The sequence below is a fragment of the Trichomycterus rosablanca genome, chromosome 8 (assembly GCF_030014385.1).
Source record: "Trichomycterus rosablanca isolate fTriRos1 chromosome 8, fTriRos1.hap1, whole genome shotgun sequence".
Lineage (NCBI taxonomy): Eukaryota > Metazoa > Chordata > Actinopteri > Siluriformes > Trichomycteridae > Trichomycterus > Trichomycterus rosablanca.
This window is the reverse complement of record NC_085995.1, coordinates 10,488,038-10,515,671: the sequence shown is the minus strand read 5'-3', so window position 1 is coordinate 10,515,671 and position 27,634 is coordinate 10,488,038. Positions and strand designations below refer to the sequence as shown.

The window sequence follows — 27,634 nt, the reverse complement described above, 5'->3', positions numbered from 1 at the left end:
TATTAATCAAAAACTATTATCTTAAAGCTACTTCTAAAAACATTAGGTAATATGACAAGGTCATACACATCTTCACATGTCAAATTTCTGCCCAGATTTCTCCCTCAGTGGCACTCGTGTGAGATTATTTGCCATCAGTTGGTTAGGTCTTTACTGTCCTTAGTGCTAAATAGGGGTGGGTTTATAAAATCGATTTTTCGATTCGAATCGATCTTTATTTGAACGATCCGATATCCGATCCGATCTTTTAAATACGCCCATTTTTACGGTGCACACGGAAATCTGTTACCCCCTTTAATTTCGCGTGACCAGCCAGTGTTTTCTCATGCAACGAGATCTGACCTGCACATCAGTTTAGCATGGCAGAAGCTCAAGTTATGACCACTACACAACTTTTTGCACTGATTTTCGCTCGGCGACGGGTCGGTGCTGGATTCGGGAGGAACTCGGTGTTCGCTCTGCGATCAAAACTCTGCTCTCAATCAATGTGAGAAACAGCGAGGGGAAACACAGGGGGGAGGTTGTAAACAGGTGGTGGAGCGCAATATAGTTTCTATCAGAATACATCAGCACACGCGAGTTTTACAGTATTTCTGACCTGATCGTTCTCTACAAAACAAAATATTTATTAACCTCCAACTCACTATACTGTAGAACAAGCCATGCTGCTCGTGTTGCCAAATCCACTCAGATTCATTTATTTTATCAGCGCACAAACTCTGATCTCTCGCTACTTGTTGATGTGCATGTTTGGACGTGGTATCATTAAACCTTTCATCACTTCTCACGTGTGTTTTCGTGACAAAACGTAGTTTTGGAGACCAGAGAAGCTCGCCTGTGATTCTCCCTGGTGATAGATGGTGTAGTGTAAAACCCCCCATCGCCGATCAGTCGTGTAGTGTGAACATTACAGCGACCAGGTGTTAATCAGAGTGTCGTGTAGTGTAAACTTGGCATAAGCTGTTCAACAGCCAGGTGTATGCTTACATTACATTTACAATGTTGTAGCGTGTCAGACATATAAAATAATAATAAAAAATCAATGTTACTGTTTTCTGTTTTGGATTAATTATTTATTAGGGCTGTCGAAGTTAACGCGATAATAACGCATTAACGCGATTTCAATTTAACGCGATTAAAAATAATAGTGCCGTTAACGCAAATTCTAGTTAATGTTGAGACTTGACTGGTAGAACTACAACGCTCGGTTACATTATGTTAACATTATGTTAAAACAAACGTTTTAATGTCGGACTTGCCACCGTTTTTCATTTGCGGTTTGTTAACATAATGTAACCGAGCGTTGTAGTGATGCACTTATAAAGAAATAAATACACGCTATATTCACAAGTTGTCGGGAGCAGAACACTTTTATTAACTTATTCTGTTAAGGTACCAAATACCGGAAAGCTGAGTCAAGCACGTTAGTCCATGCACTATGGAAGCCCCAAAGGGTCAAAACACACTCACTTCGTGTAGAAACGGCCATCAAACCATTGTCACAATACAACCACAGAAAAGTCTGTTACAATAACTACGCCTTATCCCACCTAAAGCACCGCTGATCTACAATGTTTGCTGATGGAGAAATTCTAAACTACAATCTGACATTTACTGCCTAGTATGTGAGTGAATAAACTCCCTTACAGTTTTCTCTTGTCCCAGCAGTTTTTAACATCAGTACATTTAGCATAAAATGTGTTCACCATTTTAATTGTAACATTTCACATAAAAATCTTTGTTTTCTATAACATTTACACAGATTTTTTTAAATGTGATTAATCGCGATTAACTATATGAAATTCTGAGATTAATCGCGATTAAAAATTTTAATCGTTTGACAGCCCTATTATTTATGTAAACAAAATACACAAATATTTTTAATAATGAGTGTTCTTTGTACAATTATCACATTCGTTCTCTGAACATCTGTACATATTTAAACAAAACCTGTTAATGTAACTCAAATATGCCTAAATGTGTTGAATCGAAATTGAATCGAAAATCGAATCGGGACCTTGTGAATCGGAATCGAATTGATCCAGGAAATTAGTGGCGATACCCAGCCCTAGTGCTAAAGCAGTGGAAGTTTAGCGCTTAAGGTAGTGGACTAGTAAAAGAGCAGGACACTGGTTCAGGTCCTGTAACCAGTGTTAATTTTGACAGCAAATTTTGTCATTTAGTTTTAGTCATAATTTAGTCATCTTAATTGTTTTAGTTTTAGTCTAGTTTTAGTCGACTAATTATTATAAGAATATAGTCGACTAAATCTACAGTCTATTCAGTCGACTAAAATATAAAGGGGGTAAAATGTAAATGCTTTGTCATCAGTTCCCTTGAATTATTTAAGTCATTATATACACTTACACAAAATGAAACATTTTTAATCAGTTATGGAATATTATTAATGTTTGAATGTGCAATACACACAAAAACAGATTTAACTTATTTCAAACAGCATCTTTATTTACCTGACCTTGCTTATTGAGCATAACAATAACAAAATATTAATGACCAGTAGGTCCGCTCTGCCTGAAACATATATGCCTTGTTTATAACAAATTGCATATTACATTCTTTATAAAACTGGGTACCATAAAAGCAGCAGTGCCATTATGAAGCCATTATACTGCACTGCTGCCAGATGTCGTTTTTACCCGAGATCGTCGCCCCACATGGTTTACACATCGTCTTGTTTTTCATGACGTCAAATGAGAAATGTGTCCATATATCGTCTCTCCTCTTTCTCCCTGTTGACATTGTGGAGTTAACTTAGTTCCATGAGTAAAGACAGTTCACAGGCTAGTCTGGTCTTCCCGGGTTTAGATCAAATGTGTGCGAGTGTGCTCTTACCGCGGTACTGCAAAACAGATTAGTACTGATTGGATGACTACCCGGCTTGTCCCGCCTCTCCACATACGCTAAAGTAGTTCTGATCGGATCTCTTTCTAACTTGTCCCTAGCTTCCACAAAACTAAATCAGTTCTGATTGGATGTCGTCCCTGCCAAACATTTTCGTCTCGTTTTTATTTTATTTTTGTCATGAAAAAAAGGTTCGTTGACGAAAACTATGACGAAAATCATTTGTCAACGAAATTGCTAAATACTAAATACTGTAAATGTGAAACTTGCAGATTTGAAATCTGAAAAAGTAGTAGAGCTGCACATCTAAACCCTAAAAATGTGTTTATTCGTTACAGGTAAAGATGGTGAATGAACAGCGTTATAAGAAGGTATTCGAGGAGATCGTTCGAGAGATGGATAGGATGGAGAATGACTTTCTACCCTCTTTGTCACTCACTCAAAGAGAGGTTAGTCATAAAATCAGTACAGACGATCCTTCATGTGCATCCTGACATCCTCACAAGTTTTGCTTTAGCATCGTACAGCTGTATAGGCCATACCTTTGTGAGCGTCAGTGGTGCTTACACCATTTGTTGGAGTAGCACTGGCACACACTTTTAAGTAAGAGGTTTGTGTAAGGTCCTTTATTCTGGCTAATACTGTTCTCTTATTTCTGCAGTTCATCTTTGAGAATGTGAAGTTCAGGCAGCTGCAGAAACAGAGTTTTCTCATCACTAATGATGGACAGGTGCCCTGTACTTTCGCCTTCATCTTCAAACTTACAGACTCTCAGTACTGCAAACCCTGGTTACGAGCAGACCCGTGTGAAGGTGTTCTCGACCCTAGTAAGTTCTAGTTACAGTAATTATAGACTATACTTGCTTTCTTAATAATAAAATGTGACTAGAATGTAAGCATCTACTGAACGTGTGAATATTTCAGATGAGACTCTGGAGATTTCCTTGGAGGTTTATGTAAGTAAAGACTCGGTAACTCTCCTCAATTCCGGTGAGGATAGAATTGAGGACATCCTTGTGCTGCACTTGAGTCGAGGGAAGGACTATTTCATTACTGTGTCTGGGACCTACCTGCCCAGCTGCTTTGGGACCTCACTGGAGACACTGTGCCGCATGAAGAAACCGATCCGTGAAGTCCCCATCACCAGACTCATTGATCTGGTAAGAGCGTAACCACAGCAACAGATCTAGAAAAGTCATTTTCTTATTGGGAAATAATTAGCAGTTAAATTGTGACTATTTGGTTATTAATAAAGTTGCATTCAGATTTAGATCTGGTGTAAATTCATAAGCCAAATAATTAGCCCATCTGAGTCATGTTGGCTATATTTTATTTCCCACCTTGGTGCTATTAGCCAGAACAACAGTGGCTTTGCTTTTCAATGGGTTGGAGCGAAATTCTCAAGTGTACACGCTTGCATACTAAATACTGTCTAATTATTGCACTACCAATGGTCTAGTTACACACCATGTAGCACGTACAATGCATTTCCAGTGTCCGTGTGGGTTTCCTCCGGGTGCACTGGTGTTTCTGCGTGCCTTGCGCCCATTGAGAGATGGTATAGTTGTCATTTTTTTTAATGAAAGCAACCTTTAAATATAATTCAGAGTTGTCTGGATTTTCTTCTATTTCTGACGATCTACTTTACCGACTGCTCTGTTTACTAGTTATGCAATTATTCTGTCCTTCCTTCTTCCTTCCTTCTGTGTGCACTGACCTTTTCTTTTCAACCTATAAAACTTGGAACTGCCACATTCTCAGGAAGAGGATGGCTACATGGAAAAGGTAAAGCTTCTCTCTAAGCACAACTAAAAGTGTTTCGTCCGTCTTGCTAAATATATGCTGATTACAGGCACTGTGGTTTACAGTATCTGTGCTGTTTTATGTTTGGATGCACCAATCCTGTTATGCATACCTTTATATATTACATGTAAGGGCTTAGGCTGGTGCTTTATACGGACCAAGTATTGATCCTGTCAATAAGTGGATGGTATTTATGCAACCTTTATGTTAAGAAGTTTTTTGGACTGGAATATTTTTTATTTACCCATGGTTACCCATCAAGCTGTGACAATTAGTTGTCGATTTAATTGAATCAGATTTTATTTTTTTATTTTAATTTATTTACCCTGATACTGGATTGGTGCATCCTCAGTTGCATGCGATTCCCTGTATGTTGGTCAGTATTGATGCATGTGTGGAATCCTCCAGTGAAAGTTTCCCTTGTGCTTTGTTGGGCTGCATTAACATATTTAACTACCCATTATCTACTTCAGACAGAATCGTTTTAGTGTTCGTCTCGGTCAGTAAATAAGGCCAGTTACATCACTAACTTGCCATTTATGGGGCTCTGCAATGTATTTTCCCACGGTTTTAAAGGCATAGTTTGTGCCTCAAAATAATGTCCTATTGTACACAAATGTATCTAAACTCTGGTGTGACACATATAATAAGTTGTTATATGCTGGGTTAAATAGCCCAGTGACATTTAAGTCATTTGAGGGGTTTGGCTTTGTTTTTGGTCTATTATTTTGTGGGGTTGCTGGGGTATTATTTAGAAAATTTAGGTTTTTCCCTGTCAAACTCACAACTTAAAAGCGTCTTCAGATACTTTAAGTAGCTCAGTGGGATTTGGAACCAAACAAAGACAAGAAAAGTAAGATCTTTGTATTGATAAGCGTGAATATAATACTAAACAATAAAAGTTCATTTGAAGTTTTAGTGAATTGCAAGTAAAGACCAAGTGCTAAAAATAGCAAAAAAACAGCTTAATGCACACGGTGTCATTGTTGTGTAGAAATAAAAAATTACACAGTTTTTGTCAATGCTAATTTGTGGCTTTGAAGTATAAAAACATGTTTGTTTTTTTTTTTTTTTTTTTTTTTTTTTTTTTTTTTACCCCACCCCTTTTTCTCCCCTTTTAGCGCATCCAATTGTTCAATTAGCATCGTGCTTCCTCTCTGTCTATGCCGAACCCTGCCCTGACGGAGGTGATTGACGCTAACCCGTATCCCCTCCGAAACACGAGCAGCAGCCAGATGCATCTTTGCCACCCACACATTGACGAGTTTGGCGCCACCTAGCGTTGCATGCGGAGAGACACACCCTAAGGGCACCCTCTCCCATCTCTGTGTAAGCGCCTCCAATCAGCCGGCAGAGAACGCAATCGCATTCTGACAGAGAGAGACCCACATCCGGTTCTTTGTCCCACCCCCCACATGAGCAACCGGCCAATCGTTGCTCATATAGCCACTCGGCTTCGAACCGGTAAAGCAAGGCTGGATTCGATACCACGCTTCTCAGAATCCAGCCTTGGTTGCAGCGCGTTTCTTTTTACCGCTGCGCCACCTGAGCGGCATAAAACATGAAAGTATTTAGACCCTTTACTCGAAACGTAATGCTGCAGGTCTTCTTGGAACCGATCACTATAAGCTTTGCACACCTAGATTTGGGCAACGTATTCTATTCTTCATGGCAGATCCTCTCAAACCTCTTCATATTAAATGGTGGACATTTGTGAACTGCCATGTTCAGGTCTGTCTACAGATGTTTGATGGATTTTTAAGTCCAGGCTTTGGCCAGTTCACTTAGGACATTTAGAGACTCACCCCAAGTCACTCCAGTGTTGTTTTGGCTGTATGCTTTGTCATACACTCAAGTGGAGATTTTTTTTCATGGGTGTAAAGAAAGTGTGTGAAAATGTGAATTCTTTCTAAATCCATGGTATGTGGTGTCTTGGTGAATTTAAGATGCCCCCTTCAGTCGTTCTGATCCCTGTAAATAACGTGTGATCCTTACCCTACCACCCCACCCCCTAACATGTAATGTTGAGTCATGATGACCTCTGAAATTCTGCTTGCATTTGCTAAAAAAAAAAGTCAGTTTAATTCAGATGAAGGCACAGTGATTTGCTTTATTCTAACAGCTTAACATAAATTAATTTTCAGGAAAAATCCAGGGTGAACCACCTGTTGGACAGTGGCAATGCAGAGGAGAAACCCTTAAAGATCCCCAAGGAGATCTGGCTGCTGGTCAACCAGCTCTTCACCAAAGCTTGTCGGCAGGTAAACGGCTCATCACGGCTTGCATACTCAAATGTTGTAGCCTATACAGAGCTGAAGGTAAAATAGATCTTCAAGAAGCAGTTTTAGAATAGGGGTTTTAGGTCATGGAATAGGATTCTGAACCAGGTTTTAACATTAAATAAAGCTATCAAAATGTCATCCATTGTGCAGCTCTATGTTAGTTTATTGGCCCTGGCTTTTTGTTTCTCTTTTAGGAGGACTTGTTCCAGACCCCTGGCTTGCAAGAGGAGTTGCAAAGTATTATAGACTGTTTGGACACCAGTATTCCAGACTCTATCCGTATCCTTTCTACATTCTGTATTTCAGTTTCTTTATGTTAAATCAATAATCCAGTTGTTTAACCTAATGTCTAGCCAGCATATCAGTAAGGGCGCATTCACATGAGAAGCGACAAAACCACTTTTGTGCTGGCTGTGCCGTTGTTTCCTATTTAGTGTGGCTTCCCTGAGCGCACTTTTGCCACATTGGGCCCGCTCAAAGTTCATCTGATTGAAAAAAAATCTGTGGCAAACTGGATCAGAGTTCAAAGTGCCTCCAATGAGAGGAAGTTTGATATGACTCTGTTAAAGCGACTCGGGCAGAACGAACAAAACTTAACGTGACTTAATGTACTAAAACAATGAGCTATGAATTTTATTAGTGGAGAGACCGCTGGGCAGTTGTAGCCTAGCGGTTAAGGACTTGGACTAGTAATCAGAAGGTCGCTGGTTTAAGCCCCACCACTGCCAGGATGCTGCTGTTGTGCCCTTGAGCAAGGCCCTTAACCCTCAATTGCTCAGACTGTATACTATCACAGTACTGTAAGTCGCTTTGGATAAAGGCGTCTTCTAAATGCCGTAAATGTAAACTTATGACCAATAATAATTAAGAGAGGTTTAATGCTCCTATGTAGTTCTTATAATACATTAGTCACATTAAGCTTTTTTTTTTTTTTTTACAATAAGCATTATAGACTTTTGGAAAAGCTGATCCTCACAATTTCTCAGCACCCCGAGCTGTAACACAAGTTTAAAAGTAAAACAGGAGGAAAATTCAGCTAAACAAAGATACATGTGGACGCTTTCAAAACACTTCTCATGTGAATGCGCCCCAACAGGTAACATTTCCGTTCTCTCCCAGCCCGTCTCTGCACTCTATTGCGCTATTGTGCTCTCATTTCAATTTGTCTTACATTCCTCAGAGTTGTTGAGTCTCCATGGTGTGCGACTGCACTGCGGGTATGTAGGTGCCAAGAGCGTTTGTTCCTTAACTGTGTGTATTAGCTGGCTCAAACCATTCAGTAGCTGAGGCGCTGTTGATCTTCTTGGAGGCTCTGCCTGAGCCAGTGGTGTGTTATGAGCTCTACCAGCGCTGTGTGGAATGCTCACATGACAGCCGCCTGTGTAAACAGGTACACACAATCACTAGATAAAACATTCAGTCCCATGAACCAGATCAGATTAAATATTAGCTGATTATTATTATTGTTAAATAATTATTCAGTGTTTTAGAGCAGAACATTTGCTTTTCTTAATTCCATCAACTGTTTTACCCGTTCCAATCCCCAAATGACAGAATGCCAATCCCCAAACAACCTCCAACAGCAGACAAATCCAATCATGCCTGTGTAGATGCCCGATCAGGTCAGGTTCCAACTGGAAAAAACACTAGGCGCAAGGCAGTGATACCCTGGACAGGACGCCAATCCCCAAACAACCCCCAACAGCAGACAAAGCCAATCATGCCTGTGTAGATGCCCAATCAGGTCAGGTTCCAACTGGTAACACTAGGCGCAAGGCAGTGATACCCTGGACAGGGATGATGGAACCACTGGTGGTGATCTAGTTCTCTTTAATCAGATCAGCTTTAAGCTAGCTGCAGTCAGTAATTGTATAACCAGATAGTTTTTCTGCATGGTAGGTGTAGCTTATAAAATTTCCAATGGATATAAAGTGCTCAGTGAGTTTGCTTAGTAATTCGACCAGTTTCTTTCTGTTTTGTTAAACAGTTAATCTCTCAGCTCCCGTCTGCACACCGCAATTTGTTCCGTTACCTAATGTCCTTCCTGAGGGAACTCCTGAAGCACTCGTTCGACAACAACCTCACGGCCAACCTCATAGGTCAGTCCCCATCTTCCCATCTTTCCATCCTACTTTCCAAATGCTCAGCACGTTGCTATTTGAATAAACGTCCACACTTTTTGTGGTTTCTTTTTAGCTACCCTCTTTGCGAGCCTCCTCATCAGGCCACCACCAAACCTCACGAGCAGGCAGACGTCCAACGATCGACAGCGGGCCAACGATTTCATCCTGGGCTTCCTGATGGGCAACGACGAAGACTGAGCAGCCAGTTAAATATCAGGGATCCTGACTCGGATCCAGGTGCAGGTGGTGACCTGCCGATGGCCGGGAATTTAATGGGAGTGAATGTGTGTGTGTGTGTGTGTGTGTGTGTGTGTGTGTGTATGATGTAATGTCCAAGGTGTTTGGCCCACCCTCTCATCCATGGATAATCCTTTGATGAAACAGCAGCTTTGCATTCAGCAAAGTTAGTTCTCTTGGAGCTCTGTATTTATGCAGTCCGGTGATGAGTCAATGCCAAAAACCAAAAATGTTATAACCCGTGTGTGTGAGTGTGTGAGACTTGCATTCATACATGGCCAATTTAAATGAACACTAAATATTAAGAGTAATAAGAAACTGCTAAGACACCACAAAAACTCTTACTCTCAGACCGAAGCCGCTTTCATTTTTCACCTGACCCCGCTGTGTGACTGGTATCCGAGTAAAGACTTTTACTCAACTCCATGGCAGCAGGTGAAAAACAAGGTTCTTGAAAGGGGATTTCGACAATCGTGATGAAGCTTGATGCGGCAGTGAGCCCTAATCACAGTGGCGTGTCTCCGTTGGAATGTTAAATGTTATTTATAGATTTCCGTCGTCTCATGTTCGTTCTTATGGCATTTTTTTTCCAAGTATTGAGATTTACCCCTTTTGCTTAGGGTTCCGGAAACGTTTCAGCAAATAATCAGAAGTCTTTGCGGTCCGACAGCAGTTACGTTAGCCTTGTACAGAATAAGTTCGTACATGTGTGCCGGCACGGAATAGATACATAGAGGAAAAATCTGCTGCGATTTTGGCTGCAATTTATTCATTGGATTGCATTTAGTTCAAGTCAGGAGTTTCAATTCAGACCTTTTTAACACCCGCCCCGGCCACCCCCAGTTTGTTTACACATACGTTTTTGATAGATCGTGGTTTCTTTACTGATAAAACGGTTAGCAAGGTTCTAGCGTTAAGACTTAAATAAACCGAGTAGTTTATAATTGTTTAAAGGCTTTTATCTATTGAACCGGGCGGCACAGTGGCGCCTTACAGCAAGGAAGTCCGGGGTTCGATTCCCAGGTGGGGTAAGAATCCGGGTCCGTTCTGTGTAGAGTTTGCATGTTCTCCCCGTGTCTGTGTGGGTTTCGTCCGGGAGCTCCGGTTTCCTCCCACAGTCCAAAGACCTCATGCAAGTGAGGTGAATTGGAGATACAAAATTGTCCTTGACTGTGTTTGATTTTAACCGACCCCACCCAATTTTGGCAGGCTGACATATTTAGTTACACCTAGGAGCAGTTTATTGGTGCTAATTTACCAACTGCATGCTTAAGGGAGGAGAGGGGAAACTAAAGCACACAAAGGACAGAACACCTGACTCCTCAAAGGCAATGACTGGAGCTAAAGATCAAACACTACACGTTGCACTAGTCTCAACACACTGATGAGCCAAAACATTAGGACCACTCGGCTCCTGGACATGGACTCCACGAGACATCTGAAGGTGTCCTGTACTAGGACGTTATCAGTGACCTCCTTTATGTTGTGAGGTGGATGGTCCTACTGCACAGCTCCATACACATCAGGGTTCGATTTGAACCAACAGGGCTTTTCTGTTGCCGTGTTCTAGATGCCATCGCAGTCATGTCCTCTAGCATCAGTGAGTCAGTTCATACAGGACGTAGCAGACCGTGGTTGCTGGGTAATCACCTCGGCTGCCTGTGGTCATCTGGCCCTTATAGAAGTCATTCAGGTCTTTATGCTGTACATATCATCTGCAAATACAATTAAGAGTTAAGGGTCTTGTTCACAGACCCAGCAATAGTAATGGTGGGGCTTGAATCTGCAAACCTCTGATTACTACATTGTCAGTTTGTAGGCCATTAAAATAATTAACATCCATCAGCCCAATATTAATACATCCTTGCTGTACTTTTAGGGGTTGGTCCTAATGTTTTGGCTCATGTGTGGTGCAGCAGGTGGTGTAGTTGGTGCTGCACAGCTTTTGGGTCCTGGGTTCAACCTCGCATCTGAATACTGGTTCTTAGTACTAGATTCTTTCTACATTAGGTGAATTGGTTACTGGAAATTGCCCCACTGTATGAGAATGAATTGGTGGGTGTATGATGCCCTATGATGGATTGGGACCCTGTTATTATTGGGATTTACAGGCCAGACATGACATCAGTCAGTATAAAGTAGTAATTAAAGATAAAAAAAAAATCAGATGGGCAGCAATTGTGTACATATATTAGTATTAAACATATTTGTTATTCGAGTTTAAAACTGGCAAATCAGATTGATGCTGTAGGCTTTTATGCCCAGTGCTGATAAAAGTCCAATTAAACATCGCAGTGTGTCTGTAGCTTCAGTTTATAGCGTCAACGTAACGTCGCCTTCTTCAGTTTTGATCTTTCTGATGGTTTACTACAAATTCTGCTATTATTTTTCAGAAAGGTGCTTGCTTGATGTCCTACCCCATGTAAATGTGTGCTTCTGTACCCTCTTTCTTTTATTATTATTATTACTGTGTAGTATTGTCTTTCAATGTTGGTCCAAATTGTCCTGTCATTTGTAATGCCTGTACAATATTGTGCTAATCTATACCATGACAGCTTTATCATTTTCATTCCCTTGATCCATGACCGGTTAAAAACTCTTAATAGTACACTTATGAACTTAGGTTTTCAGCCAAACTCAAACAGTCGCTGTATACTGAAGTGCATTTTATTTATTTAGGTTTGCCCTGATGTATGTTGTCAGGTTGCCATGTCAGTAGGTAAATGTTCTACTCTTGCCCCTAGGTATGAGTAAGAATTAGTCACCGACCCTGTAACAGACTAGTGCCCTCTTTAAATAATCCGTATTCTTGCCTTATGTCAGTTCATCCAGCCTATGTCTGTCTGGATTAGAGGTTACTAAAGGTGACTAATCATTTAACAGGTTAGAATTTACAATTAGAGAACGTAAAATTGAACCTGGAGTTTAATTCCAGTTCAAATCATTTGAACAGCTGTTACAGAAATGAACTTCTTGTGAGCTGGCACTCACAGCGCTCTGATTACAAAGCTCGAACGTACAGTATAGTCGAGTAGAAGAGCCAGTGATGCTTTTACGGTATCCCAGCTGTACAGAAAACACCAACACTGAAGATGTGTTGAAAATAATACGAGGGAACTTCAAAAAGTTTCCGCACTTGGGAGGAGTAGTAATTGGTCGTGTCTGAGAGACCGAGGGAGAGCTTATAGTCCGGGTTTTTATCAGCGCCACCTGATTTCCACTTTTTTGGACCGCACAAAGAAGATTTTCATGTGATGATGATGTGAAAGCAGAGGTGCAACAGTGGATACTTGCTCAACCAAGAACTTTTTGCTGATGGCATTAAAAAGTTGGTACGACGCTGGGAAAATGCATCGGAAGGTGACTAGAAAAATAAGTAAGTTTAAAAAAGTGTGGAAACTTTTTGAAGAACCCTCGTATTATAGGAGCATTATCAGACAGTTACGTTACCGCTGCAGTTGCCTCTGTTTGAAGACGCTATATGAAACGAGGAGGTGCTTATTCGCTTTGGACACTATGAGCTCAAACTTTCCCACTTGCTGATGTCTGCCCTGCAACGTCGAAATCTTTCCACACTCTGGCTTGTGGAAATACCAGTCAGACTTGGTACCAGCCCTCTTCTGTTTGGAACTTCCTCTGTGGTCGAGGTTAGAAGAAGACTCCTGAATAGGGCTGCACACTGCACAGCTGGAAGCAGTTGCTCAGCTTAAATTCCAATCTTGTCTAAACAGATTCCACATGATATATATACAGTATATCCTATATTACTGCCTTGTACTGTCCTGTATCGTCCTGTATCATTGTTTTTTCTATCTGACTGGTTCTGCACTGGTTTGTCTTATTATTACGGTACATATGCAACTGAATACTTGCACATCTCCCAGATTTCTCTCTTTTTTTGGTACTTTTAACTTATTTAATGGAAATAAAAATCCTAATAATATTCTGATGTTTGTTTCCATTTTTATGGCATCGAATGTACTCGAATGTAAATTTTGCAATTATATACTGTATGTTTTAAAATTGCTATTCATTTTGTTTTAATACTTAATACTGCTGCTTTTACTGCTACCAGTGACAACACCGTTTATCCTTGCCAGGGTTGCGGCGGGTCAAGGTGTACTGAGAAACACTTGTCACAATGCAGGAATACCCAGGACAGGTCACGAATTCTCAGACGTAGCAAGTCATGTCCGTGTAGACACCCCGTCTGCCTATAGCACTGCTCAGATTCAGACACTGATCTCAGCGGTGGTACAGGAACGGCAGTCATTACACAAGGTTCATCAGTTCACTAAGTTATATATATGGTGGTATGGTGGCTAAGTGGGAAGCACTGCCGCCTCACAGCAAGAAGGCCCTGGGTTCGATCCCCAAGTGAGGCGGTCCGGGTCCTTTCTGTGTGGAGTTTGCATGTTCTCCCCCTGTCCACGTGGGTTTACTCCGGGTGCTCCGGTTTCCTCCCGCAGTCCAAAAACATGCAAGTGAGGTGAATTGGAGACACTAAATTGTCCATGACTGTGTTCGATATGTATCTTGTGTATTGAGTAACTACCGTTTCTGTCATGAATGTAACCAAAGAGTAAAACATGACGTTAAAATCCTAATAAAACAAACATACAAAAAAACACAAGGTTATATCGAACACAGTCTTGGACAATTTTGTCTCTCCAATTCACCTCACTTGCATGTTTTTGGACTGTGGGAGGAAACCGGAGCACCCGGAGGAAACCCACGCGGACACGGGGAGAACATGCAAACTCCACACAGAAAGGACCCGAACCGCCCCACCTGGGGATCGATTCCAGGATCTTCTTGCTTGCCCCTGCACCACTTAGGCTGCTTATGTAGGGTTCTATTTTAAGGCAATACTCTTTAGTTCTTTGCATAAGGATCAGATAATTGGTTAATGATAAAGCACTTTAATCAATTACTACAAGTCATCAAGTGCTGTTTAATGAGAAAGGTCAGGTTGGATTTAAAACCACACAGACTTCGGAAGCTATGAAATGTGTTTTTTTTTTTTTTTTTTTTCTCCCTTTTTCTCCCCCTTTAGCGCATCCAATCGTTCAATTTGCATTGTGCTTCCTCTCTGTCTATGCCGAACCCTGCCCTGACAGAGGAGATCGAAGCTAACCCATATCCCCTCCGAAACATGAGCAGCAGCCGGATGCATTTTTGCCACCCGCACATTGATGAGTTTGGCGCCACCTAGCGTTGCATGCGGAGAGACACACCCTAAGGGTACTCTTCCTCATCTCTTGTGCAGGCGCCTCTAATCAGCCGGCGGAGGCCGTAATCGCATTCTGACAGAGAGAGACCCACATCCGGTTCTTTGTCCCACCCCCCAACTGAGCAACCGGCCAATCGTTGCTCATACAGCCACTCAGCCTCGAACCGGGGAGGCAGAGCTGGATTCGAAACGATGTACTCAGAATCCAGCTCTAGTTGCAGCGTGTCTATTTTACCGCTGCGCCACCTGAGCGGCTATGAAATGTGTTTTTTACCAAATGATTTGAAGGTGATCCTATGGATAAAAACTAAGTATACCTGACTTTTCTCTGGACAGCATGAATTCGACTATATGGCTTCAGGAGGTGCCTTGGAGGGTAGATCTGTTGCCTTACAGCTAGAAGGTCTGAGTCCTTTCTGTATGAAGTTTGCATGTTCTCCTCATGTCTGTGTGGGTTTCCTCCAGGAAAACTGGGTTATCCCCCAGTCTAGTCGTGTCCAATTACCCTGAATGCGTCCTCTATACTGATTCGACCCTTCACCGCTGACTGAGGACGCCTCTCAACTGACATGCGCCCCCTACGGTACGCACAGTCAGTACAGACTGCATTTTTCACTGAGTCGAGTTGATACACTTGACGAGCACTGTGTACGGAGGGCCACACCCCCATCAGCATTATTCCTCAGCCCTGTGCAGGCGCCATCAATCAGCCAGCAGGGGCCGCAGTCGCACCAGTTATGATGACCTATGATCAGACTTTCTCACCCTCTAACCCTGAACAACAGCCAATCGTTGTTCGCCCAGTCGCCCTAGTCGGAAAGGCAGAGCTGAAATTCGATACGATGTATTCGAAACCCCAACTCTGGTGAGCCAGCGTACTTTACCGCTGCGCCACATGAGCAGCTGAACTGATGAATCTTGTGTAAACAGTAACTACCTGCCCTGTCATGAATGTAACCAAAGTGTAAAACGTGACATTAAAATCCTAATAAAATAAAATAAATAAAATCCCGATTGGTGCTCTAGCCGGGTGCATATCTATATTATTGACATGATTGTCTGCGTCCTAGGGGGAGAGGTGGTCGGGGCCTGCAAGTTACTGCATTGCGCCTAGTGATTCCAAATAAGCCAGACCCACTGTGACCCTGACCAGGATAAAGTGATGGTAAAACCATGAAAATGAACAAATGCATCCACTGATCCAATGCTAATGAATCTGAACCCTGTTGTCAGTGCCAGGCTGTTTTATCTCTGTGTTAAACGTTTAGCTTCTGATAGCACTCCTATAGATAGTCTGCTCATTGCTCTGTGAGAGATCCCTCATAGCTGTGTGACATTCTTAGCCCTGCAGTGTATAAAGACTCCAGGCTGAAATGTTAGTCACTCATTAGTCTGTCTAATACCTTTGGAGCGACCATGGCAATGCTGAGAGTGTCATCGTACCGGAGACTTCTCGAACAGAAGCAGCAAAGACCAGCTACATGGTTCAGCCAGCGCTGTGGAACCCAGATCCTTCCCTCCGCTACCAGGTCAGACTCGTGCGCCAGTAATTCTTATGTAAGATGAAAGAAAAATGGTTTTTAAATTTTGCCGTCTGTGGCATTTACTTCCTTCAGTTTGCTTTCCATAAGCTCATGTGGCATAATGGTTAAGAGCCAGTGCCTGGATTCTGGGAGGTAAGTAAAGAAGGTGCATGGCGTTATGTGAACTTAACAATTGTGGGTATACATACTAGTGAACCCGTAATGTTGGGTCCCAAGCCTGGATAAACAGGGTTGCGCCAGTTACACATACAGCTTTTGGGCGGCACGGTGGCTAAGTGTGTAGCACTGTCACCTCACAGCAAGAAGGTCCTGGGTTCGATTCCCAGGTGGGGCTGTTCGGGTCCTTTCTGTGTGGAGTTTGCATGATTCCCCGTTTCCTCCGGATGCTCTGGTTTCCTCCCACAGTCCAAAGACGTGCAAGTGAAGTGAATTGGAGATACAAAATTGTCCAAGACTGTGTTTGATATAACCTTGTGAACTGATGAACCATGTGTATTGAGTAACTACCATGAATGTAACCAAAAAGTGTAAAACATGATGTTAAAATCAAACACATACAGCTTTTAACATGCCAACCTCAGCTGGACATTCGAGATGTCAGGAGATCTTAGCGCACGGTCTCTGTCTGTCTGTGAGAGTTTCTGCCATTCGCCAATAACATGCACTAAACTACCCCCTGATGTGAATGAGTGAGTGCGTGAGTGAGTGAGTGAATGGGTTAAGCAATGGACTGGCAACCTCTCCAAAATGTATTTCCATTTTTAGGTGATGCTGCACCAACCATGACTTTAATTGGGATGAAGTTTTTGAAGATAACATAAATGTGTAAACATAAAAAATAGCATTAAAAAATAAAACTCTACAAAGTTCTACAATTACTGACTGTAGTCCATCTGTGTCTCTGCATGCTTTGTTAGCCCCCTTTCATGCTGTTCTTCAATGGTCAGGACTCTCCCAGGACCACTACAGAGCAGGTATTATTTGGGTGGTGGATCATTGTCAGCACTGCAGTGACACTGACATGGTGGTGGTGTGTTAGTGTGTGTTGTGCTGGTATGAGTGGATCAGACACAGCAGTGCTGCTGGAGTTTTTAAACACCTAACTGTCACTGCTGGACTGAGAATAGTCCACCAACCAAAAATATCCAGCCAACAGCGCCCTGTGGGCAGCATCCTGTGACCACTGATGAAGGTCTAGAAGATGACCAACTCAAAACAGCAACAATAGATGAGCGATCGTCTCTGACTACATCTACAAGGTGGACCAACTAGGTAGGAGTGTCTAATAGAGTGGACACGGTATTTAAACACTCCAGCAGCGGTGCTGTGTGTGATCCGCTCATACCAGCACAACACACACTAACACACCACCACCAGGTCAGTGTAACTGCAGTGCTGAGAATGACCCACCACCTAAATAATACCTGCTCTGTGGTGGTCCTGACCATTGAAGAACAGCATGAAAGGGGGCTAACAAAGCATGCAGAGAAACAGTCAGTAATTGTAGAACTACAAAGTGCTTCTATATGGTAAGTGGAGCTGATAAAATGGACTGTGTGTAGAAACAAGGAGGTGTTTTTAATGTTATGGCTGATCGGTGTATATACAGTATATAATAAAAAAAATATACACTAAACCATACTGATACTGCTGCTATTGTTTAATTAGCAAAGGAAACATAATAAATAATTAAAACCTGTGGCACATGTTAGATTTTTTTTTTAATGATAAATGCTGTCCCATGATTTCAGTGTTGTTTTAAAATTAAGACAGGGGGCCCAGGTGGCGAAGCGGGATATTCCGCTAGCACACCAGCGCCAAGATTCTGAACTCCTTGATCTGAAACTCGCCGTTGCCACCGGTCTGTGGGGCGCCATCTAGCGGGCATAATTGGCAGTGCCTGCAGCAGACACTAATTAGCCACCGTGTCTGCTAGGGTAGGATGACCGGACTATATGGGTGGGGGTCTTCAAACGTCGGAGGAGGAGGCGTGAGCAGCAATATACCCTCCGTAAATTGGGAGAGATGGGAGAAAATGCATCTATAAATAGAAAAAATAAATAAATAAAGACAGTATTATTGCAATTTCCTCGTAGCAATATACACGTCAACTGCGAGTCAGGGCTTTTGCTCCAATATCAGTGCCTGACCGGTGACTACAAATGCTCTTTCGACTGAATGTGTACAAATTCCAACTACACATTTAAAACATAAGAGTGGAAGTTGTTGTAGCTGCAAATGGATTGTGGCATACTGAAATGAATTTAGATGGTTTAGGAATGAAATGTCTAAGAACCTCATGGTCAGGTGTCTACATACTTTTGGCTATACAGTGAATTTTGAGCTCTCTTCTCAAAGAGTAGTTTGTAGCTTTTTCTTTTTATTACATTACTTGGAATTTTGGCCATTAGTGCCAAATGGTGTCATTAGTGCTGTAACTTTACTGAGGAACCTATTTTAACACCACATTAAAAGGAAAATAAATCACATAGTGTCTTGTTTCATTTGCATTCACATGAAACATGGTCTGACTCATTTGACTGGTAAATATGCCTACTTAATACCAGAGGTCATGTGACATTACATGACTAACGTCCCAGCTTCATTATACGAGATGTTTCCTTGCCTTTGTTTAATGTTTGACTATGGCGTCAAGGTTCTAAAACCAAACATTTGAAACTTTGTTTGGTAGGGGTGGAGTTTCCATGATCGAATGCCCTGAGCCGGATTTTGCTGCCGCTCGAGCTCTGAACAGAGAGGCTGTGAGGCGTTTTGCTCAAGAACGCTCCATGATGGTCGGGCTAAACGATCGCCTGGCTGTCCTTATCGACATGGTGAGACTGGGAGAGGCTGCATTTAGAGACTGGGTGCAAAATAGCCGGGCAGTTTTGCTCATATATGAAATACTTTGCATATAACACACTCTCTATATTTATATTAGCATGAAATGATCGAGGCTTTTATGAACTAAAGCTTTTTTAAGGACAATTTGCATAATTTGTATTATTGTGTTACCTTCCGCTCCTACACAACCAAGTATCGGGTCATGGAGGCAAATCAACATACATTAAAAAAATTGAAAGATGTATCACAAACAATGTACACACTAAATAGAATATTCAATAGTAATAACACACCAATAACAAACATCTAGTGTAGTAGTATGCCATTTGAGACATAAGCCAAGGATTTCCCTCAAATTCTCTTCTAATCTAGTTGTATCCAATCCCCTGATCACATTCCGTGTCCTCTACTGCTGCTGACCTCCACTCCTGACCGAGTAGGGCATTATATGGAGATCCGTATAGCGCACAGAGAGTCACGCACTGATCCCTATTATCCCCAGACTCATTGTGCAGGAGCCACCGATCAACCAGCAGAGGTCATCATTGCATCAGTTATGAAGTACCCCCTCCAGCATAACCCCCCCATCCTCAGATGAGCCAATAATTGTCCGTACAAGTGCCCAGCCTGCTGGTAGCAGAGCTAAGATTCGAACTAGTGAGTGGTGTGTTAGAGCGTTTTACCTCTGTGCCACCCGAGAATATTTGACACATCAGTGTAACTGCACTTTAACATAGTACTCAATAACTGTGTGGATTGCTTTCCATGGATTATTTTCCATTCTCAGAGGCCTGTTTGTGCAATACTGACCTGATTTGGCAGTGTTAATGTAAGATCAAAACACAGAACAGAGCAAATCAACTGGCTTACTGTTCCTTTTAAGATAATATCCAGAAAATTACTTTCCAATGTACTGATCCCTTAGTGCAGTTCTAATGCAGGGACTTGAACTGAGTTTACTCTTAGCAACACTTCGTGTGGCATAAGCCTAATGGACTCAAACTAGACAGCTAATGTTAGCAAGCTACCTTCAAGCTAGAAAAGAATCAAATCTGAATCAAAGAATCAAAAAAATATGAACTAGTTCATCTTGAATACTCTGCTGTAAATGTACTTGAATCATTTTGTATTGCATAAATGTGTCAGGAACGATGTCTGGAGGAGGAAAACGAGTCTCTTGAGGCTCAGATCATTGAAATGGAGAAGAGACTGGCTGCCAAACCAAGTTCGTTCACTGCTCTCGGTCGCGGCTTCCCCTCAGACTCCAGTTTGGAGGCCGTGGTTGAAAAACTGCGCAGAGAGAAGGTACTGCATTTAAACTAACCTGAAACTATACTCATCTAATCGATTTGTTTCATAATATATCAAAGCCGTAGGGATCCTAAATCCACAATTACTTTCTTATGAGACTGTTGCTGCACTTTACACATACTGTATATGCATGTACAAAGTTTAACCATAAGATAAGCCTAAGAGCTGCAAACCTGCCCACGTGTACAAATATTATAGAATTTGTGTTTAATAATTGTATATGTAAAACGTTATAGGTCACTTATAGACACCAGGTACCAGGTAAAAGCTTAAATTTTCTACTATTCAAGCATATTTACTCCTACTCACTGATACACGTTTGACATGTTTTACTGTGCCACTGCATTCTTTATTTGTTTATATTTACCCTAGTTGCTTTTCATCTACCCCAGTTACACCAATAGATTGACTGGCTACACTAAATTGCCGCTAGATGTGATTAAATAAATAGTGGTGTCTGTGGGTCGTACTAGACCCACCAGAACCCTGACCACAATGAAGGAGATATTAAAGATGAATTAGTAAGTAAATTATACATTTTACATTAATATGAATGAAGAATTCCAAAACTAAAAGCCTAAACCTAAAAAAACAGAACTTTTTATTTGTATTATTATATTTTTATTTATATAAATATATATATATATATATATATATATATATATATATAATATATAGAAATGAATATATCATAATATATAAATAATTAACATTTGCCACTCGGAACATTAGGCATTTTTGTTAAAAAAAAAACACACTTTGGAGCTTAATTTCTGGTACGAACTTCTAATGCAAATACGTTTGTCCACTAGAGGCGCTAGACGGCAGACTTTCCACTGTTAAACCCACAAAAAGGGGGTTAATAAATAATTCTACAATTATTTATAAATAAACACGACATTTCTACCAAAACTAAATGTCTATTATTAAAGGATGTGTTATTTGAAACAGCAGTGATTGACAAAGATATATAAATAACACAGAAAAGAGATGCGTATGGGATCTAAACACCTTGGAAATTTTGCTGCTAACGTTTCTCATCAGCCAATCAGCAGCGTGGGAAAAGTATTTAGGGCGGTCTAAAACCTCCTTTCCACCAATACATTAAGTGTTGCTAGGCAGAATTGATATCTTGCCTTAAAACAATTGGGTTAATACTCACGTCACAAACTCTTAACTAATAAAAAAAACATAATAAAAATGCTATGTATTTATTTCTAAATAAATTAATTAATAATACAGATTTCATAGTAAATAAATGAATAATAATAAAAAAGTATGAGAATAAATGATGGCTGTGTATTGCCATGGCATAGGTGGCTGTTTTCACATCAGCCAATCAGCAGCGTGGGAAAAGTATTTAGGGCGGTCTAAAACCTCCTTTCCACCAATACATTAAGTGTTGCTAGGCAGAATTGACATCTTGCTTTAAACTAATTGGCCTATCACTCATGGTGCTTCACGAATAGCCTCAAAAACATTTAACTAATAAAAAAGCATAATACAATAAATTATATTATTTATTAATAAATAAATAAATAATAAAAATCATATTAAATAAATTATTAATAATAAAAATTGTGAGAATAAATAATGGCTGTGTGCATGTGCTTTTCTGCCTTTTTTTGCAGATTTTCCATAATGGCATGGATTTCTATACTAATATTAGTTTGGTTTCATTGTCTGCCATTATTAAATGCTGTAAGGTGACAAAGGTTTTTACTACAAATAAGGAAAAAATATATGTTTGCTCAAAAGCATCATGCCACTTGGTATTGAACATGCCACATCCATGTCCAAATTATATCCATATTCTCTGTTTCCTTAGGAGGAGATTTTATGTGACATAAATAATCTGAAAAAAGACTTGCAGCATAAACAAAAGAAGTATGATGAGGCTGTGGAGCAGAGGACTCTTCTTCAGCTGGAGCGTGAGGATGTCGCCGTGGTAAATCTAGTCACATCTAGATACACATCTCATCTAAACAGTCATGGCAAATGTCATCATGAATACAACCAAAATTAGGCTGTAATAATCTGTAGGCATTATTGAATTGTAATCTGAGATTAGGGTTTTTTGATGCTCATTAAATTCACCACTCTAACCAGTAGATGGCAGCGTATGCATGTAGACCAGTATAAGGGTTGCAGGCCTGGCTCTCAGACTAGAAAGCTCCAGGACTAAAACAGCCCAAATCTGTTCTGAAGAGCATTGATTAGCAGTCCCACGCTGAGATCTGGGCTAGCGGCCACGTCAAAACACGAGCCTCCGTCTGCATAAAGCATCATGTCACTGAGCACATGTCGGCGCACATCTCCTTCAATAAAAGAACAGATGTGGGAGAGCTGTTACAACTGCTCATAATTCATTTATTTAGACTCTCATCTCTCACTTCCAGATGCAGTACAGAGAGCTGGGTTGGGCTGAAGCTTTAGAGAAAGACAGCTGGATGAAAGGCTGACCTTTTTCTTGTCAAGGATGAAAAATTGATCACTATATGTACATCATACTTGTTTCAGCCACACCCATTGCAAACTGACGTATACCATCGACTATATAAAATGTATTATTTTCTGTCAACTTCATGGTAACAGTTTGGGGTTGTTTTACTGTGATGTTTTACCATGACTGTAACAGATATTAGGGATGAACTTGAAAGTCTCATCTAACATCAGTTCGTGAGCTAAAATGCTTTTGTAAATGAAGAGGCACAAATTCTTATTACTCAAAAATGTTCTGGGAAGCCTTTCAAGACAACTGGAGGCTGCTAAAGCCACTAAGGGGTTATGTGGTTTTTGGTGGGGTTGGATGTCCACAAAGTTATTGGTCCAGAATACACCTACTTTTTCCATACACAGTATTTGTCAATGTGTCCCAAACAATAGAATGCATTAGGGTCTTTAATTTAAAACATTTAAAGCACTGTCTTTGTTAAACATACATTCTATAAGCTATCAGGTATGAGCATTTTTGTTAAGTGTCGGCATTGCGATGAGCATGGTAATAACATGGTAGTGTGTGTTGTACCTGCACATGTGTAGCAGAGGCAGCAGTTTTGTTTGGGATTTTTAAGTGCTGGCATGGGAATAGTTATCCAACCAGAAATATAAAGCCAGCGGTGTCCTATGATCAGGATAAGCACACTGATAAAAGACTACAGTGTAAAAATATATCTAGCCTGGAGTTGTACACTTTAACTAGTCTTAACAAGGTATGCATTCCTAATAAAGAGGCCAATAAGGCCCTGGTGCACTCGTACTAAAACGACACAGAACAACACACACTACCAAGTGCCCTCTATATGCAGAGATTAATTTAGATTTACTAAATCTTTTAACAATGTTATGGACAGTAGATGGTGAAATTGCTCAACCTCTTCCAATCATACATTTAAATAAGTTATGTATAAACTATTGGACTGCCGCTCACTCAGTTTTATGAAAAGTGGTGAACCTAAAACCAATTTTGCTCATAAACAAATAATTCATATTCATATTCAAATAATTTCTCCCTTTTTCTCTCGATTTAGCATAGTCAATTTGTCTTCCACTGCTGTGGATCCCTGATTGCGTTCGAGGAGGGTATATTGCTGCTCACGTGCCATCCGACGTGTACACGGTCTTAGCGAACCCCTTTTTTATGCCTGTGCTTCTTCACAGGCGCCTAGGTCTGCTAACCAGGGTCCTTGCACAGCGTTTATAGACTCTACTCAATTGGTCCGGTCACCCAGCAGACCCGGTGGGTCAATTTGTGTCTGCTGCAGACACTGCAGCTAGATGGCGCCCAGCCGAGATTCAAACCGGGTATTCAGAATCTGATCGACCCTTCACCGCTGACTGAGGACGCTTCTCAACTGACACACGCCCCCTCCGACACGTGCTCAGTACAGACTGCTTTTTTCACCTGCACGAGTCGAGTTCATATAAAACGATCAGCATTGTGCACAAAGAGACACACCCCGATCAGCATTATTCCCCAGCCCTGTGCAGGCACCATCAATCAGCCAGCAGGGGTCGTAATTGCACCAGTTATGAGGACCCATGATCCGACTTGCCTCTAACCCTATGAACAACAGCCAATCGTTGTTCATGCAGCCGCCCAGCCCAGCTGGATGGCAGAACTGAGATTCGATACGATGTATTCGAAAACCCAGCTCTGGTGTGCTAGCGTATTTTACCGCTGCGCCACGTGAGCGCCCCTGCACTGTTTTTCTTAGCATTTCACCCACTATTACATTTGATATTGCTAAAATATCCTATTCAATTTTAAAGAATGAACAAAACTGATATAATATGACAATAGATTGTTCACAGTAGTGTGTTAAAGTCGGGCTCAGGATATGCAGTTTAGACACACTGCTAAGAGTTTCTAAGTGAAAGCTTTTGTTTATTACATACCAAACTTTCTTCATTTCCTGTGGCCCACCACGCTGACACATTCTCATGCAAATGCACTCTCTTAAGTTAATGCATTCTTCACCAATTAATTAGTCACCCTGAGAAGCCCAGATGAACTAAATAGGAACAGCACTGTCTTGCAAGTATGGAGGATAAGATATGTGTGGCTTCTGCTATGCGTCCAAGCCTCATTTTTGTTTAACCTGCCTGCACTGCAGAGTGTAACAGCAGGTGGTGGAGAAGTGATAGCTTAGCATTAAGGTTGGTGCGGCTGAGGTTCTGTTCTAATAGTAAACTGATATAGTAAAAAAATATGTTTAGTTTTGGGTAGACTAGAAGCATGCTAACACCACCATTATTATACCATAATAAATAACTGTAAGTAGATTAAGGGTAAAAACCTAGAAAGCTGGACCCAAAACTTAAAAGTAATTATTAATACTGTTTTAATAAACAAAAATTAAAAAGTACACCCCTTAGGACAGTCTGAAGCTACATCCAAAACTGTTACCTACAATACAACTAGATGATGCCTACTGACTAAATAGTCAAATATTTTGCTCTGTAGGTAAACTAAAGCAGTACCATCCTTATACAGTCCTATAAGACCACCTGCCTAATATGCTGCCAAAGCAGCTCTGACCTGCAAGACATGGACTCCACAAGACAACTGAAGGTGTCCTGTGGTACCTTGTTTTTTAACTTCTCTATGTTCTGGGGTGGCTCACCCTCCAGTGCATTCCTATGCCATCTCTTCCTTGGCCATTCAATGATCTTGTAGAAAGCAGGATTCATCAGACCTGTCAATCTTCTGCTTAATGCTTTGATGGCCTGTCCAACTGTGGACAGGAGTTACCATGGGCGCTATGATGGCCTGCAACTATGCAGACCCATACACACAAGAGTTTGAACAAGAATGTGTGACATAGTCGCCTCATCACCAGTACTACAGTTATCTACAATTTGAGCCACACTAGATCATCAATGAATCTTGGCTGCTCAACAACTTGTCAGAAGTTTGTGCTTTGTCCCTGTTTGGACCACTGTCAGAGGGTACTCACCATGGCTGCCTATTCCCACTTCTTGCTGTTTTGAAGAAGTCAATTCAGTCATCTGGTGACTTAGCCACCCAGTCCTCATTCTGCTCCATAGGTAGACAGATGAACCTTCTAAAGTTATGTTTCTAGTTATGTTTCTAAGTGAAAGCTTTTGTTTATTACATATCAAACTTTCTTCATTTCCTGTGCCCAGCACGCTGACACATTCTCGTGCAAATGCACTCTCATAAGTTAATGCATTCTTCACCAATTAATTAGTCACCCTGAGAAGCCAAGATTAACTAAATAGGAACAGCATCGTCTTGCAAGGATGGAGGATAAGATGTGTGTGGCTTCTGCTATGCATCCAAGTCTCATTCTCCATTGGTATACAGATGCTCCTTCTAAACATGGATATTACTAATACCATTATGAATATTAGCCCAATATAGTACCTCATAGTACCTTACTATAGGTCAACAAAGCAATTGTTAATTAGTAAAGAAATCTTCATTAGACTGTTGTTTTACTGTGTAGACAAAACAGCACTCAAACGCTGTGACATCAAGGGTAGATGACTAGAAAAAACAAAATTAAAAATATCAGTGCAACATATAGGGGCATTAAAAATAATATTATGATCTAAACCGAACAACACCATAGGTCAAGTGAGAATGCATCCCAAAGCACATACTAAAACATATGTCAAAAATGTTCATTATCTTTGATATACTGTATATGTTGAAGAGTATGCTGCCAGGTAGCCATAAAGTTACATACATTCATAGACCTGCATGCAAAATCAGGAAAATGATGGCCAGCGGATTGGCGTCCTGTCCAAGGTTACTGCATTGTGCCCCTACTACGACCCGGATCAAAATAAATTGGTGGTGAAATGAAATTAAATTAAAGACTTACAGGGTTAATTGCAATGCAATCTTGCTTGACAGTGGACAGTGCTACCAATATTTCAGCATCTTCTTATTTATGAAATTATTTTTTAAGTTTAAGGTGCGTTCCTGTTAATATACACACACAGACTTCTATAGTTAATCATTATTACCAACCCGCAATCCAAATGCCAAAAGTAGACAGTAATATAAAACCTTCTACACCACCCCATCAATAATGCTGCTGTAGTTTATTTTCATGATATTATATTTAAAAAATACCAATTCATGAAGGTTTTTTTGGTCAAAAGAATGTGTTCCAATCATTCAGTCACAGAAGAAAACAGCTGCAAAAATCATTGAACTCCTCATGACCTACATGTTGCTTACAAGTGAACAACGTTTGAACTCAGCTGTATGTTTCTATAACCTTACTAAGGAAAAACATGAACTAATGGTAAAGCCAGCATGTATGTAAAATTCATCATCTTCTAATCTGTCGCCCCCTGTAGGAGGTGGATGCCGTGACAGCTGATTGCCTGGCACTCAGAGAACAAGTCGCCGTATACGAGGCGCAGCTGGCTGAAATGGAGCAGCAACATGAGCTGGTAGGAAAGCACTGAATGTGACTGTATGGCTGAAACATTCCATGCTATGATCATGATTACACAGTTCCTACTTGAGGTGTTTAGCTCAAATGCCACGGTGGTCCCACTTTATTTTGTAAACTGTTGAGTAGGTAAACTGGGTTGTTCCAATTATGTTGTACCCTCTGGTCTTAACAACAGAAGTCTTGAAATCATTGAGATAATAAGAAACATATGTAAATCCCCTGATCTATGTAAGAACGTGGAAATTATAGTTTGATTTGTTATTTGTTAATTTAATATTATTATAATAATCATGTAATTTCATTTTCTTAAATTATTAGATGTGATTATTCAATTATTATATATTTATTACATATTAGAAAGTATTTAATTCAAAAAAAATATTAGACATAAAAAAATGAAGTCCGAGGCCCTGTGATGGATTGGCGTCTTGTCCAGTGATTGTTACTGCATTGCGCT

The 27,634-nt window shown here is 40.8% G+C and overlaps 2 protein-coding genes across 3 annotated transcripts in view; both read left to right on the top strand.

The window, feature by feature from the left end:
- The window catches only part of ocrl (OCRL inositol polyphosphate-5-phosphatase), a 48,017-nt gene extending 34,767 nt beyond the window's left edge, over window positions 1-13,250 (top strand). The window contains exons 16-24 of one of the 2 annotated variants that reach the window (XM_063000510.1): window positions 3,201-3,311; window positions 3,524-3,689; window positions 3,787-4,022; window positions 4,624-4,647; window positions 6,810-6,926; window positions 7,142-7,226; window positions 8,210-8,337; window positions 8,935-9,046; window positions 9,144-13,250. In XM_063000510.1, the coding sequence (XP_062856580.1) occupies window positions 3,201-3,311; window positions 3,524-3,689; window positions 3,787-4,022; window positions 4,624-4,647; window positions 6,810-6,926; window positions 7,142-7,226; window positions 8,210-8,337; window positions 8,935-9,046; window positions 9,144-9,268 (1,104 nt within the window). In that variant the 3' untranslated portion in view covers window positions 9,269-13,250. The remainder of the gene's footprint in view (window positions 1-3,200; window positions 3,312-3,523; window positions 3,690-3,786; window positions 4,023-4,623; window positions 4,648-6,809; window positions 6,927-7,141; window positions 7,227-8,209; window positions 8,338-8,934; window positions 9,047-9,143) is intronic. The other variant, XM_063000511.1, reaches the window with a different exon arrangement.
- Window positions 13,251-15,956: 2,706 nt separating this feature from the next.
- Window positions 15,957-27,634, top strand: part of vimr2 (vimentin-related 2) — a 30,786-nt gene continuing 19,108 nt past the window's right edge. The window contains exons 1-5 of the mRNA XM_062999847.1: window positions 15,957-16,069; window positions 18,777-18,918; window positions 20,075-20,233; window positions 22,068-22,187; window positions 27,077-27,172. Coding sequence (XP_062855917.1) covers window positions 15,957-16,069; window positions 18,777-18,918; window positions 20,075-20,233; window positions 22,068-22,187; window positions 27,077-27,172 — 630 coding nt within the window. The remainder of the gene's footprint in view (window positions 16,070-18,776; window positions 18,919-20,074; window positions 20,234-22,067; window positions 22,188-27,076; window positions 27,173-27,634) is intronic.